Below are 19,793 nucleotides of genomic sequence, written 5' to 3'. Positions count from 1 at the left end.
ATTCAACAAGTAGAATTTCCCATCATCTCTTGATGATGCAAAACCATACTTCAAGCTAAACGGTCCCCCTCCTTCAGCTCCATGTTCTGAGGAGCTGGTGGCCTCTACCAAACATGGGGAGGTGTGACGTTAGCGCAAGAGCATGAAATGGAGAAAGTGGACGGGTGGGTGGGCAGAAGCCAACTACTCACTAGAAGAGTCACATCTGAAATGACCACTGCCGAAGCCTAAGCACTGGCACCAGAGTTTAAAGCCTGATTCTGACAATCGTTCCCACTCTTCTCCGACGGGGTACTGAGAAGCCGTGTAGGGATCGAAGCAAGTATCGTCTGGGCTCTGGGACAGGCCTCCATTCACTGGAGAAGGAGAGACAATTAAAAACAACAGAAAGTTTGTTACGTCCTTGGAGAAAAAAATGAAGCTTCACTGAATACTAGATAAATCAACATATGGTACTTATTGTGCTCCTACTGAGTGCCAAGCACTGTACTAAATGCTGTGGAGAATGTTGGAGGAGTAGGACACAAGATACTTGATTTGGAGGAGCTTGAGGACTAATGGGACAGACGGATATGATTTGAACATTGGCTTTTTAGTTCATATCAATTTCTACTCAATTTGACTTGTTTCCCACATCACAGCTTCACCATTGCTTGGAGCAAGAATAGCAGCAGAACTAGTTTGTAGGGATGGCTCATTTCCATTGTAATAGCTAAGAATCAAATCCATCATCTACCAATCTATTTCTGGGACATGGGTTATTTTTCAGGAAAGTTAATTTAGCGTTAGTTTCTATTTGTTGTCGTCTTATAATCTTGTGATACATTTTTAAGAACTGGGGGCTACTTTAGGGAAGGCTGTCAGCAATGCCAGGACTAGACCAGTAATCTTGGCAGCGAAGGACTGTGTCTCCAACACAGGCACCATGCGACAGCTGTCTCCCTAAGCATCCATCCCCATGGTTACGGATGAACCACTTAATATCTCAAACTTTGCCCCCTCTAATGAGCCATCATGGACTGCTTCACCCACAATCTTATCTATGGCCCTCTTGAGCAAGCACAAAAACGATCAGCCCAACTAAGAAGACAAAACAGAGATTGGAGGGCTCAGAAAAGAGTAACATGATCTCTCTTTTTTGGTTTAACGTGGCCTTGATGTCTGAAAACCCTCAGGTGATATTAGTTGAATCAACTGGAATGCCTGTGCAATGGATTAGTGCAGTTTCTCGTGGTCAGCACATTGGGAAGAATGGTTTTATGGGTTCACAGCTTTCTGGGACCTAAATCACCCCTCCAGTTGATGTCAAGACTTCTGGAAATAAACATCACTTCTCTAGGTTGGATTTAAGGCCTCTCAGCGGGATTATGAGGGGCATAATACCAGACCTATTCTCCTTCCCAGCCTTCACCCAGAAATCTCTCTATACAACTTCTTTAAAAGAATAATAATAATAATAATGTTGGTATTTGTTAAGCACTTATTATATGCAGAGCACTCTTCTAAGCGCTGGGGTATACAGGGTAATCAGGTTGTCCCACATGAGGCTCACAGTCTTAATCCCCATTTTACAGATGAGGTAACTGAGGCACAGAGAAGTTAAGTGACTTGCCCACAGTCACACAGCTGACAAGTGGCAGAGCTGGGATTCGAACCCATGACCTCTGACTCCCAAGCCCGTGCTCTTTCCACTGAGCCATGCTGCTTCTCTGATAGAAGTAACACTCCAGGACACACATCCAACCTGCACCAGTGGCTCAAAACCCTCTCATTACTATTAAAGGAATACTCATCGGGGGAGCATTAGACCCACACCAGTCATTATATGGTTCTTGGAAAAAATTCATGTATCGAAAGGAGTAGCTATTTCTGGCCTCCAGGTGCCTACCCAATGCCTTGTTCTGTGAAAGTGAGGCCTTGTTAATGATGCTTTGAAGAATCCAGTGGAAAAAAAAGACAATCACACTGGATTGAAGTTGGATTCATCTCTTTAAAGGGAGCATTTGGACAATATGGTGACTCAGAGCTTCTGGGGAGGAAAAGAACCCAACGTTTGGTATTAGGGGGAAAGGAACTTGGCCCAAATCACAGACCCATCGACCTACCAGTGTTCCCTACAGTGACCACCTCCTCTCGGACTTTGTGTCTCCTCTGGTCTTTCAAGGCCTCAACTATGATGTTGTAGGTAGCACCTCTGGTCAGGCCGGTCAGCGTGGCACTGGCAGATGTTCCGGGCACTCGGAACTGGAAGTATTGGTAAACCCGAAAGGTGGAAAACATTACCGTGAAGGAACCACATAGGCTGTTCTAACCTCCTTCCCATGGGGCAGCTCTAGAAGCATCTAACTGTAATAAGGAACTGGAAAGTGAGAACTGCCTCCGGATATCTCTCTCTGGGGTCCCATCTGGCATCGCTGGGTGGTCCAGCATCACTGGGCTGTCTGATGTGAGAGGTCTTCCATAGCCAGGACCCAGTGGCTGAACAATTTCATTCAAATGGGGCAGACCCTGGAGTTCATAATCATGCACTGTGCATCTCCAGACATCTATCTCCAAATCAGGAGGAGACCCGCCACCCTCAGCCTCAGGCAAGGAGGCAGCAATGAAAATGCCACTGAAGGTTTATCAGTGGATTCAGAGTATATCAAACTGCTGCAGATTCACATCAGTAACACACATCAGTAATTCACATCAATAATAATAATAATAATGCTGGTATTTGTTAAGCGCTTACTATGTGCCGAGCACTGTTCTAAGCGCTGGGGTAGACATAGGGAAATCAGGTTGTCCCACATGGGGCTCACAGTCTTAATCCCCATTTTACAGATGAGGGAACCGAGGCACAGAGAAGTTAAGTGATTTGCCCACAGTCACACAGCCGACAAGTGGCAGAGCTGGGATTCGAACTCATGAGCCCTGACTCCAAAGCCCGTGCTCTTTCCACTGAGCCACGCTGCTTCTCACACCACATCACACATCTCACATCACAGTTGAGTAGCCCCTCTTCTCACCCCTTAAATAAACAAAGAGAGAATCCAGTAATCAGAATGATTAAAACCACAACACTCCATGAGGGCAACATGGAAGGACTACATTTCCTGGCATTATGAGTGGCCAGGAAATGAAAATACAATAATGATGAAAATGATAAAGGCTGCTGACACCAAAGCATCAGTCCCACCACTCCAGGCAATGGTAGGGTTGTTCTGGCAGGGAATGAAGCCCCATTACTACTGACTAGACTGATTCTCTTCAGTTCTGCTTTTTGGGGTTATTACAGAAGAGTTTATCTGTGGGGAAGGGAGCTCAGCATAGAGGGGGCATTTATGAGATCTCTCTTTTGTATTCTAAGTATAAGGTTTCAAGATTTCGCTCCCTATTTCCATGCCAGAAACCAGTCTGCTCTATTTATTAGTTATACTCTATGCAGAAATCAGCAGAACTCTCCTTCTTTAAGGCTATTGAATCAATCATATTTATTGAACGCTTCTTGGGTGCAGAGCACTATATCCAATGATTGGGAAAGTACAGTATTGACACGGCACTGGGATTGCAGAGGGATCTTACAGACTCAGGGCCTCCAGGGAACCTTAAACAAGTCAACTTTCAAAAGCTTCCTAGGTGTGAGGTCAATCAATCAATCGACCATTGCATTTATTGAGCACATACGGTGTGCATGAACACTGTACTAAGGCCCTGGAGGAGTATGATATCGCAGAGTTATATTGGTTAGTTTGAATCACGACTTTTTTTTTTTTTAAACAGGTGATTGGTTTAGCTCCCTGGATTCTCGCCAAGGACACACACACAAAACAGCGTTACCTGTAAAGGTTCTTCGTCAGTCCCAACGGGTTGACATGAAATGATATACTCAGAGCTTTCCTGGAAGGGGGTCCAAGAGATGGTTGTCTGAGAGAGAGCTTCTTGTCCTGTAGAGGCATTTGGATTGAGGCCAAGAACACGAGGGTACGAAGGATGGTCCGCATCCCCCCGGTGGGAGTTATCAATTTGAATCTCTTCATCTATGCTGGGTGGGAACGGCCTACGCCTTACAGGTGTGGCGGTGGTGGGTGGCGTGGTCCGCCTAAAGCCATGTTCCTCAAAGATCATTTGTTGCCCGACACTCGGTTGCTGACCAGTAGTGCCTGGTAGTTGGATACCGTTTCCATTGTCGTACCCAGCGTTTGTGGAGGGTACATCCAAGATCTCTGGTCCTCGATGATTGGGGTGCGGAAGGGTTATCAGCTGGGGAATCTCGTCTAGCCAAAGAGAGGTTAGACCCAAAAAGCAAAGCGCATTAAGCTCCCGGAAACAGCAGCACGAATCGGCTTCTAATTAGGCGCCGCGACCGTTTCATCACAAAATCACATGGAAGTGACATTCAGATTATGCCAACCCCTTTTTAAAAATCTCATGATTTTTAATTTTTTTTTTTTTGCAGAGGCCCTTTAGAGCTCAGAAAAAAAAATCAAGTATTAGTTTGGATTCGTCATTCCACTTAGATCCTGCTATAAGCCTGTGCGCCCACAGAGCCTTCTGGCTCTTGAATGAAGGGGCACAGTGTCATTGCGGCCTCATCAAGATGAACTGAGATCGTTCTTTTTCAACTGAAAAAACCTCAAGAGTTAAAATCTCAGGCTATTCATCTGATGTGGGGCAAATGAAGAGCTCTGGCATTTTGCACACAGAAGCTTTTTGCTGTTTCCAATTGTCCAACTCCATAAAGGTGCTCATGAGGTAATATAAAAGAGAAAATGCTGCAGACAGCACGAGTGGACTATTTTCTTTAAAAAAAAAGACCAGATTGAAATGTGAAACCTTCTCCACGACTAGACTTTGAGGACCAAAATAGAGTTATACTTTTTTTTTCTTTTTCCGTTTGCTCAATGCCACAAAATCCATTAGTGGATTTGCAGGAATCAGATCTCCTAGCTCTTCTAGCTCAGCAGCATTGCTTAATTACATTATCAAAAAAGTGAACACTTCTGCCCTGTACCAAACACCAGATGCAAAGAAAGACGTTATGGTGCCGGATAATTAGAGCCACTGAAAGACAAATTATTCTCTCAAAAAATTAAGTTCCATGAGAAATGCCCTGAAAAGAGACATCATCTTTCACCCTGTAAAGATGAAACCTCATTAGTCAGTCACGAGCAAACTTGCTCAACACAAGTGGAGCATTGTTTCACCTGTCTTTCTCCTTCCAATCAGTGGCTCACTCTTCTGGTTGTTCTTCAGGGCGATAATATAGATGGTATACTCTGTTCCAGGTTCCAGACCTAGGGGAAGGATAGGAGCATTAAGCTTCAGCTTTCTTTCCTTCTCTGCTCTCCAACCCAACCCTGTTGAAATCTAGTCCTGTACAATAAAGACACCTATCCACCATAAACAAGTGGTCAAGCTTTGAATCCACAGTTCTCTCAAGCTGACACACACATAATGCAAAGGCTGATTTCATGTTTCTTGTGCCCGCTTGCTCCTTCCGTTGAGGAGAATATCAAACTTAATGGACCAAGTAATGCCTACGCTTCCTCAGAAGTAACTTAATGATCACTGCTCAAATGTACCAGGTTTGTTGGACCATAAATCAATTCAATCATATTTATCGAGTTGTTACTGTGTGCAGAGCACTGTACTAAGCACTTTGGAGAATACAATGTAACAGAGTTGATTCCTGCCCAGATGTCAATGATTCAAACAGCAACAATTTGCTAGTTTTAATGCTGGCCCAGCAGTGCTGTACCACAATGGTGTAGTGGAGAGTGCTGGTGTTGCAATTCAGAGGTCTGTGTCACAAGAAGGACCTGAGTTGTAGTCCTAGCTCTGCCACTTGCCTGCTGTGTGACCTAGGCAAAGTCCCAACTTCTCTGTGCCTCAGTTACCTCAGTTACCTGGGACTTAGTAAGCGCTTAACAAATACCATAATGACCACAGTTAGTACTCTCTCCACATGCTTCCCATCTAAAAGTTTCCCAACAGGCATGCCTAGGTCCAGGCTGCCAGTTGAGAAATAGTTTTGACTGTACCTTGCACTATCTTTCTCAGTCAGTAGATCAGTGGTTATTGAGAAGCAGCGTGGCTCAGTGGAAAGAGCACGGGTTTTGGAGTCAGGGGTCATGAGTTTGAATCCCAGCTTTGCCACTTATCAGCTGTGTGACTGTGGGCAAGTCACTTAACTTCTCTGTGCCTCAGTTCCCTCATCTGTAAAATGGGGATTAATTGTGAGCCTCACGTGGGACAACCTGATTACCCTGTATCTACCCCAGCGCTTAGAACAGTGCTCTGCACATAGTAAGCGCTTAACAAATACCAACATTATTATTATTATTACTGAGTGCTTACTAGATGTGGAGTACTGTACTAAGTGCTTAGGAGAGTATAATACAAGCGCTTGAAAGAGTTATGAGACCACATTCCCTTCTTCCAGAAAATATGGCATCCTCGACTCACGAAGATGTCTGTTGGCACCAGAGAGGCTTGGATGGGCACACACTGGACTCTGCTCAATGTATGGACCACTGTCTCCCAATTGAACACTTGGGCTTGAAAACAGCACCAGTAGGGACTGATTCAATCACTACTTTAAGAGAATCAAATTTCCTACAAATGGCCTGTTTTACAGGAAGAAAGCAATTATTAATGGATTTTACTTCTGTTAGGACTGAGGTGGGCAAACTGCACAGTCCTCCAGGAGTCAGAAGGTCCTGGTTTCTAATCCCAGCTCTGCCACGTCTGCTTTGTGACCTTGGGCAAGTCATTTAACACCTCTACGCCTCAGTTTCTTCATCTGTAAAATGCTGATTTAAAGTGTGAGCCCCAAGGGGAACAGGGACTGTGTCCAACCTGATTAATTTGTATCTACTCCAGTGCTTAGAACAACCCTTGGTGCATAGTAAGCACTTAACAAGTGCCACGACTATTACTATTATTAATTATTATTCCCTCCCTCCTCCCTGGCAGGGAAATGATCGGAGGCTGGACCGGACCACATTGTAGGGCCGGATCAAACTGGTGATATTTGAGGAGGGCCCCTAGAGTGAGGTGGGTAAATCCAGACCCAGAAATAGAAATACCAGTGATCGTGGCCTCTGTGACACCAGGGCGGGGCCGAGGAACAACCTCACGAGGAAGGCTTCCGGGCTTCTCATACTTGATGATGTAGCCGGTGATCTTGGCTCGTGGTGGCTGCCAGGACAGAAGCAGGGAATTGCTCGTGGTGGTGAGGAAACGCAAGTTGGAAGGAGCATCAATTGCTAAAAGAGATGGAAGTTAGAAGTGCTGGTCAGTCACTGAGAAGCAGCATGGCCTAGTGGAAAGAGCACGGTCCTGGCGGTCAGAAATCCTGGGCTCTAATCCCAACTCCACCAATTACCTGCTTTGTGACCTTGGGCAAGTCGCTTCTCTTTTCTGTGCCTCAGTTTCCTCATTTGCAAAATGAGGATTCAAAACCTGTGCTCCCTCCTACTTAGACCATGAGGGATCCGATTATCTTATACCTACCCCAGTGCTTAGTACAGTGCTTGGCACACAGTAAGCACTTAATACTGAAATTATTACTAGTATTATTCTCAGGAACATGACAGGGGCTTGATCCTCCCCTAAGAAAAAGGCTATCCTGAGAACACTAGAGAGACGGAGGATGATCCGCAGAACAGGACACTGGAATAAAGACAATGTGACTACAGAGTCAATTGTCTTACCAGTGGAAGCGTCGATGACGACCGGAGAGCTGCGGGCGTTGTCGTTGAGGGTGTACAGGTGGATTTTGTAATCCGTGCCTGGCTGTAAACCTGAAAACAGAGGAAGAAAAAATGGACTTGGTTCTCCCACTCTCTCCTTCCCTGCCAGAACCAGTAAGTACCATGCTGTGAGCGGGACGACACACGAGTGCTACTGCTCTTGCTCCCTTGTGTCTCAGTCCTGTCTCTCCCTGGCAGCAGCGTGGAATCCCACTCTCTATTGCTCTTCTAGCAGTCTGTCTCCCCCTCTAGACTGCAACCTCCTGTGGGCAGGGAATGTGTCTGTTTATTGCTATATTGTACTCTCCCAAATGCTTAGTACAGTGCTCTGCATGCAGTAAACGCTCCAAAAATGATTGACAACTTGCATTTCATCACCTCATCCTCGGAAAAGGTCACCCACATTTTTCCCTCACTTCCAGGAAAGGGGTAAAACCTTTCAAGGGCTTTCGAGACTTTCAATGGGGACTGGAGAGTTTGAGGGATGGATTGATGAAAGAGCAGGAGCAGGGACAGGCATGGGGATGGAGGGAATGGGGTAGGAGCTGGAAAGACTGCCCTCCCTTTTGAGGGTTTAAATTGAGTCAAAGAATTTGGCCACTTTCAAATGTGTGGGTGCACATACAAATATTAATATCTTTCTCCCTTTCTAGACTGTGAGCTTGTTGTGGCCAGGGAATGTGTCTGTTTATTGTTACACTGTACTCTCCCAGGCACTTAATAAGGACAAGTCCCCTACGTTTGGGTTAGTGCATGTCCTCTTATTTGTTCCACCTAAAACTGCCAAAGCCCAGTGGACAGACCACATGGACCTGGGAGTCAGAGGACCTGGGTTCTAATCACAGCTCCACCACTTGTCTTCGGTATGACCTTGGGCAAGTCACTTAGCTTCTTTGTGCCTCAATTCCCTCATCTGTAAAATGAGGATTCAATATTTGTTCTCCTTCCTACTTTAGACTGTGAGCCCCATGTGGAATCTGATTATTTTCTATCTACCCCAGTGCATAACAAATACCACTATAATTTTTATTATTATTGATACATGGTTTTATCTTACTGCTATTCCTGTGGGGATTTGCATGCCTTACTATGGTGTTAAGCATCCTGAAGACACTCAAGAAATACTTGTTGACAAAGGATGGTAGCATTCATTCATTCAATCATATTTATTGAGCGCTTACTGTGTGCATAGCGATTATGGCTAAAAGTCTGCGACAGCTTCAGAATTTTTTTTGCAAGACAACCCATAAAACCCTCTAAAGTGCAGCATCGTTATTCAAGTGTTAATTACATCTCTTATGGCCCACAGGGAGAGAAGTCCTAAAATCTTAACTCAAACCAAGTGAAAATTTCTACGTCGGTCAAGCCAAATATATATATATATATGCATGTAGATACATGCAGATATTGATATACTGATATATATTATCAAACCTTTGCCACAATTATCTGACTACTCTAGGGAAAGCATAATTTGCCCTGAGTAAATCGTCCCAGCAATCCTCTCCATGGTGCTCTATTGTCTACCAACTCTGTTGCATTGAACTCTCCCAAGGGCTTAGTACAGTGCTCCGCACACAATAAGAGAGCAATAAATACGATTGATCGATTGCTTTAGGTTAGCTATGGCACTCATTTTTAAGCTTCTGCATGCTTCCTCTCCTCAAAATGAGGGAAGGCCCAGCACTGAGAGTGCCACAGGCCAGAAATTACTTACATTCTTTTGGGCTGAAGCAGGGGAACTTGCTTCATTTAATTAAGAACAACATAGGAACCTTATTTAAATTCAATCCAGGCCACTTTAGTGCAAGTCACAGGGTGGCTCATATGTTGGAACACTGTGACCACTGGGAATGGGGTGGACTCTTCAATTCCTCTTTCTATGAGCTCTCAAGCACTAGCTATCTAACCTCACCAGGGAGGGATCATGTCTACCAACTCTACTGTATTGTGCTCTCTAGGGTGTTCTGTGCTCTGCACACAGTAAGAGCTCAATAAACACCACTGATTGACTGATTGATTACCAGTGATGGTGTAGCTGCGGACATCAGGCTTGATGGTTCTCTGGATTGGATTCAGGCCATTCGCTGGGATGGCATCCACTTGGAATCCCGTGATAGTCTCCGTCTTGGTCCGCCAGCTAAGGGTGATGGTTGTCTCGGTGGCATCCATCACACGGGCCCGGCGAGGGGGGCTGACATCTATGGGATAATAGAGTCAACATTTCATTCTTTCATTCATTCAGTGGTATTTACTGAGGGCTTACTGTGGGCAGAGCACTACACCAAGCGCTTGGGAGAGTACAAAACAACAACAAAAGCATACTATGACATGTGATTACACTGTGCCTTCCTTTTGAGGATATAAAAGACTTTATATGCTTTAATTACCATGCTTTAGCTCAAAGGTGCCCCCTGCCTAATCCAATACTGGAGGATTACTTACTTTCTAATGTAGTAACTACACCCTGGGCTGGCTGGCTGGTCAGTGTGTCCTTAAGAGCATATACACTGACTTCGTACTTGGTAGCCACCTGGAAGAAAAAGAAAGCTGTAAGGGAGGAGCCTCAACGTGTGAAGCCTGAGGATTTACAGAAAAACAAGTCACTCTTTGGTGCTATCAATGATCTGCAAACCATCCCAAGACAGCATCCTGATCAAATATCTCAGTTTCAAAGAAATCTCCCAAGAGATAAGATCAGCACCGATTTCTATTTAAAAGCCAAGGGATCTTTTCGAAGCAGTTTTTTGAACTTTCAGTGGGGTTGAACAAAAACTTCGAGCCTGAAACTGAAATGAAGTTAACAGAAGGCTTTCCACACTGAAGGGCATTACCGATCTCCGTCTCAGCCAGAGCAGTCATTAAGCTGTTTTTAGGAGCAGATGTGTTTGACTGCAACCGACAGAGGTGTTTTCAGCCTAAAAACTGTTGCCAACTTCCTCGTGTAGGAACTCTGTAGTGGGTTAAACATGGCCCCAAGGGGGGAAAAAAACAACAAACCAGGAAGAATTACCATTAATCCAGACACGACTGCAGAAGTGCTGTCAGGAGAAAGATTGATTTCCTTCATGGGCCCCGTTTTCTCCTTGGGAGTCACCCGCACTCTGTAGCCGGTGAGTTGCACGTTGGGGGCATCCCATTTGGCGGTGAGGCTGGTCGGGTTCACCTGAATAAACTTCAGGTTTGTTGGTGAAGGGATGGCTGTCAAGATGATGTTGAGTTAGATTACCCTGCAATCACTGGGGCTGGGGCGGGGGGGGGAAGGGGCAGGGAGGCACAGTAGAGTAGCATGCATTTTAGGAGGTGGGATGCTAACGGGATGAGTCTGAGTGGGGCTTTGAGGGAAATTGTGTCATTCTCGGATAGTCTCCCCAATTGGAGGAATCCAGAAACTTCGCAACGTGAGGAAAGAAGATGCCTAGGGAGAAAAGGACTCCTCAGAAAGACTGTGGATTTCTCTAGTCTCTTCACTCATGCTTACATTCACCAAGGGACGACACTGAGGAGGCAGACTTGAGTTATTTTCATCAGCATGGAAAAGCCCTTTGCTACTCCCACCTCCCACACCCACTCATTCTCCCACACAAGTCAATTCGATTCTCCCTCTTTGTTACTCTGAAGCGACACTTAGCAAATTATGATAATTCATAGGTTTAGGCTTCTGACAGAGATATGGATGGACAACGCCCAACTTGTGTATTGTTTCTTTGTTAGAACCCACTGCTGGGATGCCACCTGAAGCGCCTAATTGTGCAGCACAATGTACCAAGCCGATGTGGCAGAGGCAAGAGAGGGAAGCATAATTACGCAGAGAGCATCTTTGCCGGCTATCGGCTCTAAGACTTTCCACGGAGCTACTTGACTTTCCACGGAGCTGTAATACTTCATTCACACAGCAGAGCGGGACAGGGTGATTAGTCTGAAATAAGGTGTGATTTTAATAGCTTGCCAATTATCTTTTGATTGTGCCCATTTTCTGTGCCACCTGGGTTTAATTAACATCTCTTGATTCCACCGGGGCTATCCAAAAGAGAAGATGGTAACTCTATTGTACTATCCCAAACACTTAATACAGTGCTCTGCACACGGTAAGTGCTCAATAAATAGCACCGACTGATTGATCGACAGCTTACCGGTGTTTCCTCAGGATTTACGCAGCAGGGAGTGGTTCTGATTTTAGAGCATTCAAGTGTGAGGCCAAACTACTTCCCCTTCGCAAAGACTGAGTGAAAAGCACAGTTATGGGTAAGGATATACCTCATCTAGTCAAGCAAGAAGTAAAGCCTCTACAGCTGTCATTTTCAGCTTTCTGACCTCATACACTAGTGATGCTCTTCAGCCATTTCTTTTAGTTATCTCTGGTAATGGTCTTGGAGTCCATAATCTCTTTTTTTATATTTGATAAGCACTTACTTTGTGTAAAGCACTGTTCTAAGCACTGGGATAGACATAAGTTTAATCAGGCCAGATAGAGTCGCTGTCCGGCATGCGGCTCACAGTCGAGGAGGAGGGAGACAGACATCCCCGTCCCCCCACCCTTGCCATTTTGCAGTTGAGGAACCGAGGCCCAGAGAAGTTAAGTAACTCGCTCACGGTCACACAGCTGGCAAGAGGCGGAGTTGGGATCAGGCTCGGGTCTTCTGGCTCCCGGACCTGTACTTTTTAATTCATTAGGCCACTCTACTTCAGTGAAGCTCTTTTCCATACCACACACCCTCTTCGAGTGGGAGGCATTCCAGCCGGCAATCATCTCCCAAGGAAGGTATCGACTGCTTGAGGAAGCCTGTTTCACTCCACAGGGCATAAAGCCCCCGTCCCCACGACCACCCGAGTGGTCCAATGAAAATATACCTGTGGACTGGGTTCCGGTCAGGGGCTGGCTCTCCGTATCACCGTGTATGGCCACAACACTGACTGTGTACTCAGAACCAGGTCTGAGGCCCTGCAGCTCAGCCGTGTCTTCTTCACCATCAGGGGCGGGGAAGAGCTCATGGATTCCATCCTCAGGGCTCGAGTACGTCACCCTGTACCTGGACACTTGCCCCTGTGGGCTTTCCCAGGCAATTTTGATGGAATCGACATCCACATCAGTGAATGCCAATCCTCTAGGGCGATCGACGTCTGTTAGGCAAATTAACGGGAAGAGATTACGGGAGAAAGCAAGTGGTGAAATAAGCATTTTTTTTACATGCAAAGCAGTTGTAGCAGAACACAGTCTCTTTGGTCAATCGACATCCGATTAAACCATGGTGTTGATCACATGATCTTAAACGCCACTGAAAATAATCACCGGTTGGTTTGTTTCATAGGTGAATGAAGACAATCCAGTCACCGCTAAAACGCAGACCGAATAGGGCCTGTATGTTCCAACAGTTTGGATTTTAGACCTTTTTTATGGTACGTGTTAAGTGCTTACTATGAGCCAAGCACGGTACTAAGTTCTGGGGTAGATACAAGCCAATCAGGTTGGACACAGTTCATATCCCACATGGGTCTCACAGTCTTAATTCCCATTTTACAGATGGGGTAACTGAGGACCAGAGACATGAAGTGATTTACCCAAGGTCACACAGCAGACAACTGGTGAATCCAGGATTAGACTCCCCGAGACTCCCATGTCTGTGGATAGTGCTCTATCCACTAGGCCATGCTGTTGCTCAGATTTTGAATTTCAGTTTATTTTTTTTGCCATGTGACGTTAGTCTTACACACCTACATTTTCTATATTCTGGAGTGTGTCAAGATGATTTTTAATTTGAAATTTTGACAAGCCTCCCTTTTCAAAATGGCCTTTTCCTTTCCTCCCAATATACTTGAATCAAGCCCCTTGTCTAAGTTGACCCAATAAATGTTCATATTCTTTAATTAAGATGGGGTCTGGTGGGTGAACCCAGTCCTAAGATTTCAGGACTGAGAACCAGTACTGAGGAATTGATCCTAGTACCAGTGGCTTGCTCAGCACCACTCACCCACCCTCGTCCCAGTCAGTCATGTGCCCTTAGGGGCACAAAGTGCAGTGAGCGTAGGCGGGCAAGGACACAGCACACTGCAAAGTGCATAAGTGGTCTTCACCCATGCCAGTCGGTTACACTTAGAACTGGAATTGAAAACCAGGTGTACTGATTCCCAGAGCTGGTCCTTTCTACTGAACCAACAGTGGGGCAGCAATGTTTGATATCATATAGAGGGAGGACTAGGTAAATCAACTTCACCATCCAGTTATAGAAAAAGAAGGGCTCAGCAAAATATTTTATAGATTTGCAAAAGCCAAATGAGTTTTTTGCTGAGGCCACTGGAGCAAAAGGATGAAAGAGCAAGGCATTGGATTATTGTCGTTTCACAGCATCTCCACCATAGCATTCAGAGCCTAGAACTAGGAAGGATCCTATCTGATGAGCTTGTAGGTAGTTCCTCAAATTCCAAATGAAAAGAACAGCATATGACATCCACAGCTAAGGAGGTAAATAGAGGCGTCAAATGTAGGTGTCAAATACATACTCGTCACCGCGGTCTGAACCAGAGGCTCGCTTTCTCCATTTTGGTTTTGGGCATAGACACTGACCACGTACTCCACTGTAGGCTGTAACCCCTCAATCGTCATTTCAGTTTGATCTGCAAAAGCAAAGAAGTTGATGCAAGATTTAATATCTAAACACACCATTCAAAAAGCATTGGTCCATATACTTTCCAACACAACTAAGTGGAAGAAATAGGTATTGGGGTAATAAAGTAAATGACAGTGACCAACCAGGATTTCCTTTCTTTAGACTGCAGACTGTAAGCTCCTTGTGGGCAGGGATCATGTCTACCGACTCTGGTGTACTGTACTTTCCTAAACATTTAGAGTAATGCTCTGCTTACAGTAAACGCCCAGGGAATACTATTGATTGATCAATTGATAACACTGATTGGTCAACTGATAAAGCTCCTTTCCTGGAGATCGAGCTGCCATTAGAACCAGGGAGGGGTAGCCCATTTAGTAACTCGGAAAACTGTATTCATTCTAATGCCACACTGGGAGAATCAGACTAAACTAAAAATTCCCAAAATGACAAAATTGTAGAGCTTTCGACTGTTGCTAATGCTGCACTTCAGGACTTCTCAATTTACAAAGCTCAAGACCTTCAGAGGATTGAGAGTCCAGAATTGTGACCTATCATTATGTGTGGGTGTCCATTTGTTTGAATAAGCATGACTCGTTTCCTCTCTCTTCAGTTCCCTTGCCCAATCCCACAGACTTTAGGCCTTACCTGGGCCAGCTGTTTTGGTTTTCGATTGTCCATGGCCACTCTTGGGGACGGTGGTCACTCTGTAGCCAGTCACAGGGGAATTCGAAGGCAGCCACCTGACGCTAATGCTGTTGTCCTGAACATCAGTTACTTGCATCTGGGAGGGTTTATCGATTTCTAGGAAGACAAAAGTGGTTTCACTGACATTCCTGTGAACTCAGCTTTGTTCATATTTCCTTTCCCCAGGCTGCTCTGGGTGGGAGGATGATTTTTGTGTGTGTATGGGTATCTTGTGTTGGATGTCAAACACCAATGATTTTAAACTTGCGTTGCTGTTAAGTGGGTCATTTCAAACCACAAGGAAATGCTCTGCAAAGCTTTACTGTCCAGTCTCTTTGGTCTTAATAGTCAAATAAATGGACCCTCACCCACTGTCAAATTCAAAGCTTTAGGGATTGGCTCTTGAGTGAATAAACTCAATAGACTATACAACAGGTTGTAACCTCCTTGAAGGTGGGAATGGTGTCTACAAACTCTACTGTACTCTCCCAACTGCCTACTGAGTTGCTCTGCTCCCAGTGAGCACTTAACAAACATTAATTGGGTCAATTCTGAACTGAAATAAACTCAGAGGAGCATTATGAAAAAACACACCTTTAGCCCCCTTTCCACCTCTTTTCCTCCCCTTTCAATTTTAGCATCTGTCTCCCCCTTTAGACTCTAAGCTCCTTGTGGGTAGAGAATGTATTTACCAATTTGGTTGTACTGTGCTCTCCCCAAGTGCTTAGAATAGTGTTCCGCACATAATAAGCACTCAATAAATACTATCGATAGATAAAAGATTCCATTGATTGATAAAAAAAATACCATTGGTTGATGGGTATAGCGTATACCTGTACGGTAGGTGATGCTAACTGGTTTGCTGCTAGCAGGGCTGTCTCCACGGCCTGTAACTGCATACACAGTGATGATGTAATCTGCCCCCGGCTTAAGACCACTGATGGTAGCAGAAGATTTCGTACCAGGCACAGTGAATTCCTGAACGGGACTAGTTCCTCCTGTAGGAAAAAGGGAGCACAAAGGATTAGACTAGCCAGTAAGGACTGATCCAATTAGAGTGCAAACCCCTTCAGAGCAGAGAATATGTCACTTGGTAGTTTTGTTCATCCCACACACTTTGTACAGTCCACTGCATCCACTGGGGGTGTTCCAAATGGACTATTCAAACTACTCATCATCATTAATAATAATATCATTAATAATAGTCATTTATACTACTAGGATCAAAAGTGTGAGCAAACATTTTGAGGATACCACACAAAAAAGCACCTTGCTTGCTTAGTTTAAAGAGTTTTGTTCATCCCTCCAGATTGTAAATGTATTGTGGGCAGGGAACTTGTCTACTAACTCTGTTGTACTGCGCTCCCCCAAGCACTGAGTATTGCGGTCTGCACTCAGTAAGTGCTTAATAAATCCCATTACCACTACTACTAACTGCTTAATAAATCCCATTACTACTACTACTACTAATGGTACTTGTCTAGCACTTCCTATGTGCCAAGCACTGTTCTGAGCACTGGGATAGGCACAAATTAATCGAGTTGGAAACAGTCCCTATCCCACATGGGGCTCACACTCTTATCCCCATTTTACAGGTGAGGTAACTGAGGCACAGAGAAGTTAAGTGACTTAATGAAGGTCACACAGCAAGCAGAGCAATTAGACCCACCATTTCAAAGAGTCACAATAAAATAGCATGGAGGATGCCTGTTGACGAGCCAAATCTATACAGTGGCTTCTTTGTTCCCTCTTTAGATCAGTAACGTTTCCTCTGACAAAACTCACCAGTTTCTCCATAGGTGATCCTATAGTACCTCACTGTCACTGCAGGCGCCTCCCAGTTAATCAGCAGACTGGTTGGAGTGGTGGCAATAATTTCCAGGTCTCTTGGAACATCAGAAACTGGACAGCAAAGACATCATTGGTTCAGATACCACACACTTCTCTTTGTCACTGCTCTCCATACACCAGTTACCCAATCTATTCCTCTACACTCAATAAATCCGCAATAGATGTTGAGGATGAGAGGAAGAGGAGGAACAGGAGGAAGAGACTAGGCAGGTGCTAGTTTTTTAATGTTATCACCATGGTTATTATAATCATTATTATTGTTGTATTTGTTAAGTGCTTACTACATGTCAAGCACTGTTCTAAGCACTGGGGTAAGTATTCATTAATTAGGTTGGACATAGTCCCCATCCCACATGGGACTCACAGTGGGAAGGGGAAACAGGCACAGTATCTCCCTTCTACCCTTGAGGAAACTGAGGGACAGAGAAAAAAGTGACTTGCCTAAGGTCACACAGCAAGCAACTGGCAGAGCCGAGATTGGAACTCAGGTCTTCTGATTCCCAAGCCTGTGCTCTTACCACTAGGCCACATGGCTTAGTTGGTGAGAAATCTTTCTTTCTGATTTAATTACAAAAGGTGATATGAATTGCACCAAACATTATTGTAGGAAAAGGAGGAAATGCTGTAGGAGCAGTTGAAAAGTTTTAAATCTCGCTGGTCTATTAAAAATAAAAAAGGAACTCACACCATCTAAAAGATGATAATCACGGCAATAATGCCCCTTGCTTATTTCCACCACCATAGTCACCTCTCCAGGACTTGTGGGTCACATTAACACTTAAGTACTCAAACCCTTCCACAGGACTTTTGTACATTTTCCATATGCTAGTGAGTTGCTCTGCTCCCAGTGAGCACTTAACAAACATTAATTGGGTCAATTAATGTCTCTCTCATGTACACATACCTTTTTTCTTCCTCCCCTTCCTCATAATTTACTTCAGTACCTGTCTCCTCTGCTTGACTAAACTCCTTAAAGACAGAGATCACATCTAATAATTCTACTCTTCTCTCCCAAGAGCTTAGTACAGTGTTTTGTCTACAGTAGGTACTCAAATACTGATGAGTATCCATTCTTTATCAGATCACAGGATTTTCAAATATCGAAATGACATTTTTAAAAAGCACTTGGAGAGTTTTTAGGTTTCTTTTTTCCACTTTCTCTCTAAGCCTCTATTTAGCACATCATCACTGGAGTTGTCAGGTAATGTTTGACTTAATAGATTCCTCGGAAACCTGCATTCTGGGAGAAAGGAGGTGCTGTTTGGTCAAAAGTGTCCATTTATTAAAAGTGAAGACTGCCCTGGGGAATTAATAATAATTAATGTGTCGTATTTGTTAAGTGCTTACTATGTGCCCGGCACTGTACTAAGAGCTGGGGCAGACACAAGCAAATTGGGTTGGACACAGTTACTGACCCACAGGCTTCCTCTCCATTTTACAGATGAGGTAACTGAGGCACAGAGAAATTAAGTGACTTGTCCACGGTCTCACAGCAGAAAAGTGACAGAGCCAGTATTAAAACCCAGGTTTTTCTGACTCCCAGACCTGTGCTCTATCCACTGGGCCATGCTGCTACTGCATGCTCCTTGAGAGCAAGGACCTAGTTTTTTACTTTACTTCCCAGCACCCAGTATCATGCTCTGCACAAAAGAGATGTTCAATAAATGCTGAGGAGAAAGAAAAGGAAGGGGAGGAAGAGTAGGGGGACAGGTATACACATCACTGTAGAGAGGGTCAGCGAGACTTAATTGTCAAGTCACCACTGAAACTCATTAGCTGAATCTTGGTGGTACTCATTTTCAGAGGCCTGGTGGAGCTCTAGCCCCCAGAAATCCAATCCCAACACTAGCTTTGAAGCTACTGTGCAAGGGAGGTCAGATAAATTGCAGACACCTTGCTGCTGGCTTGTCTGCACTGCTTCCCTAATTACCCCTACTAGGCCCTTGAGGGGACCGCCCCCTCCAGTTTGACTGTACCAACCACGCCCACTCCCAACAAGGGTATGATTTAGATACTTCTTCAACACTAAAATCCCACCAAAGAACCATTCAGCCAACATTACTGTTGGCTGGGTGGGGAGGGAGAGGTCAGAGATGCCACTGGCTAGAACTTTCCCACTGTCACATGCCAGAAAACACAGTGGACCCTCATGCATCTATTAATTTCGTTATGTTGAACTCTCCCAAGTGCTCAGTACAGTGTTCCCCTCATACAGTAAGCACTCATTAAATATGACGGATTGAACTGACCTGTTGCCTGCTGGCCAACCAAGGGAGAGCTTTCCTCTCGGCCATTGAGAGCGGTGATGCTCACCACATACTCTTTCCCTGGGATCAGGTTGGTGAGGGTGATGGAGTTTCGGGACGGAGGCACTCGATCTTCTTTTGGTCTGCCCCCGGTATGTTCAGGGTGGTGGCGGATTCTGTAGCCGGTGATGGTGGCCCGGGGAGGGACCCAGTGGACGGTGAAAGAGTTGGCGGTTATGTCCGAAAAGTCGATGCCAGTTGGGGAATCGAGGCCTGTTTCCCCCGACACCCCAAGAAGAAAGCAAATCTTAAGGATGGTTTAAAAATGGGGAAAAAATGAGGAAAAAAAGGTTTTTCGGGGGGGGAGGGTTCAAAATAATGATTATAAAAATACAGGTAGGGACTGTAATCAATGCTCGGCACCACAAAGCTGAAAATATTGTTCACTGTTCAGTGCATCACCTGGAATTGAAGAAGGACTCCAGGCTCTACACTAGCCAAAGCACAACATTAATCAACCCAAACCACGGGGAAAGAAAGGTTTTATATTTGAGAGAGTAGTTTGTAAGGAATTTCTTCTTGAGAAGTTCCTGGGGATGAGAGCAACACAGCCACAAAGATCAAGGGTTTTTTTAGGTAGAAAAAGAGAAGATTTAGAGGAGCTTAAT

The 19,793-nt window shown here is 44.9% G+C and overlaps 1 protein-coding gene across 8 annotated transcripts in view; it reads right to left on the bottom strand.

The window, feature by feature from the left end:
* The window catches only part of FN1 (fibronectin 1), a 90,778-nt gene that overhangs the window by 6,258 nt on the left and 64,727 nt on the right, over positions 1-19,793 (bottom strand). For 2 of the 8 annotated variants that reach the window (XM_029069112.1, XM_029069114.1), the window contains 15 exons: positions 19,129-19,398; positions 16,814-16,930; positions 15,862-16,026; positions 14,990-15,145; positions 14,238-14,351; positions 12,591-12,860; positions 10,753-10,940; positions 10,185-10,272; positions 9,764-9,940; positions 7,701-7,790; positions 7,074-7,253; positions 5,190-5,279; positions 3,823-4,259; positions 2,106-2,244; positions 192-356 (listed from right to left, as the gene is read on the bottom strand). In XM_029069112.1, the coding sequence (XP_028924945.1) occupies positions 192-356; positions 2,106-2,244; positions 3,823-4,259; positions 5,190-5,279; positions 7,074-7,253; positions 7,701-7,790; positions 9,764-9,940; positions 10,185-10,272; positions 10,753-10,940; positions 12,591-12,860; positions 14,238-14,351; positions 14,990-15,145; positions 15,862-16,026; positions 16,814-16,930; positions 19,129-19,398 (2,646 nt within the window). The remainder of the gene's footprint in view (positions 1-191; positions 357-2,105; positions 2,245-3,822; positions 4,260-5,189; positions 5,280-7,073; positions 7,254-7,700; positions 7,791-9,763; positions 9,941-10,184; positions 10,273-10,752; positions 10,941-12,590; positions 12,861-14,237; positions 14,352-14,989; positions 15,146-15,861; positions 16,027-16,813; positions 16,931-19,128; positions 19,399-19,793) is intronic. The other 6 variants (XM_029069115.1, XM_029069117.1, XM_029069113.1 and 3 more) reach the window with 3 other exon arrangements.

This window comes from Ornithorhynchus anatinus, chromosome 7, assembly GCF_004115215.2.
Source record: "Ornithorhynchus anatinus isolate Pmale09 chromosome 7, mOrnAna1.pri.v4, whole genome shotgun sequence".
In the NCBI taxonomy this organism is placed as follows: Eukaryota; Metazoa; Chordata; class Mammalia; order Monotremata; family Ornithorhynchidae; genus Ornithorhynchus; species Ornithorhynchus anatinus.
This window is presented reverse-complemented; position numbering and strand designations above follow the sequence as displayed.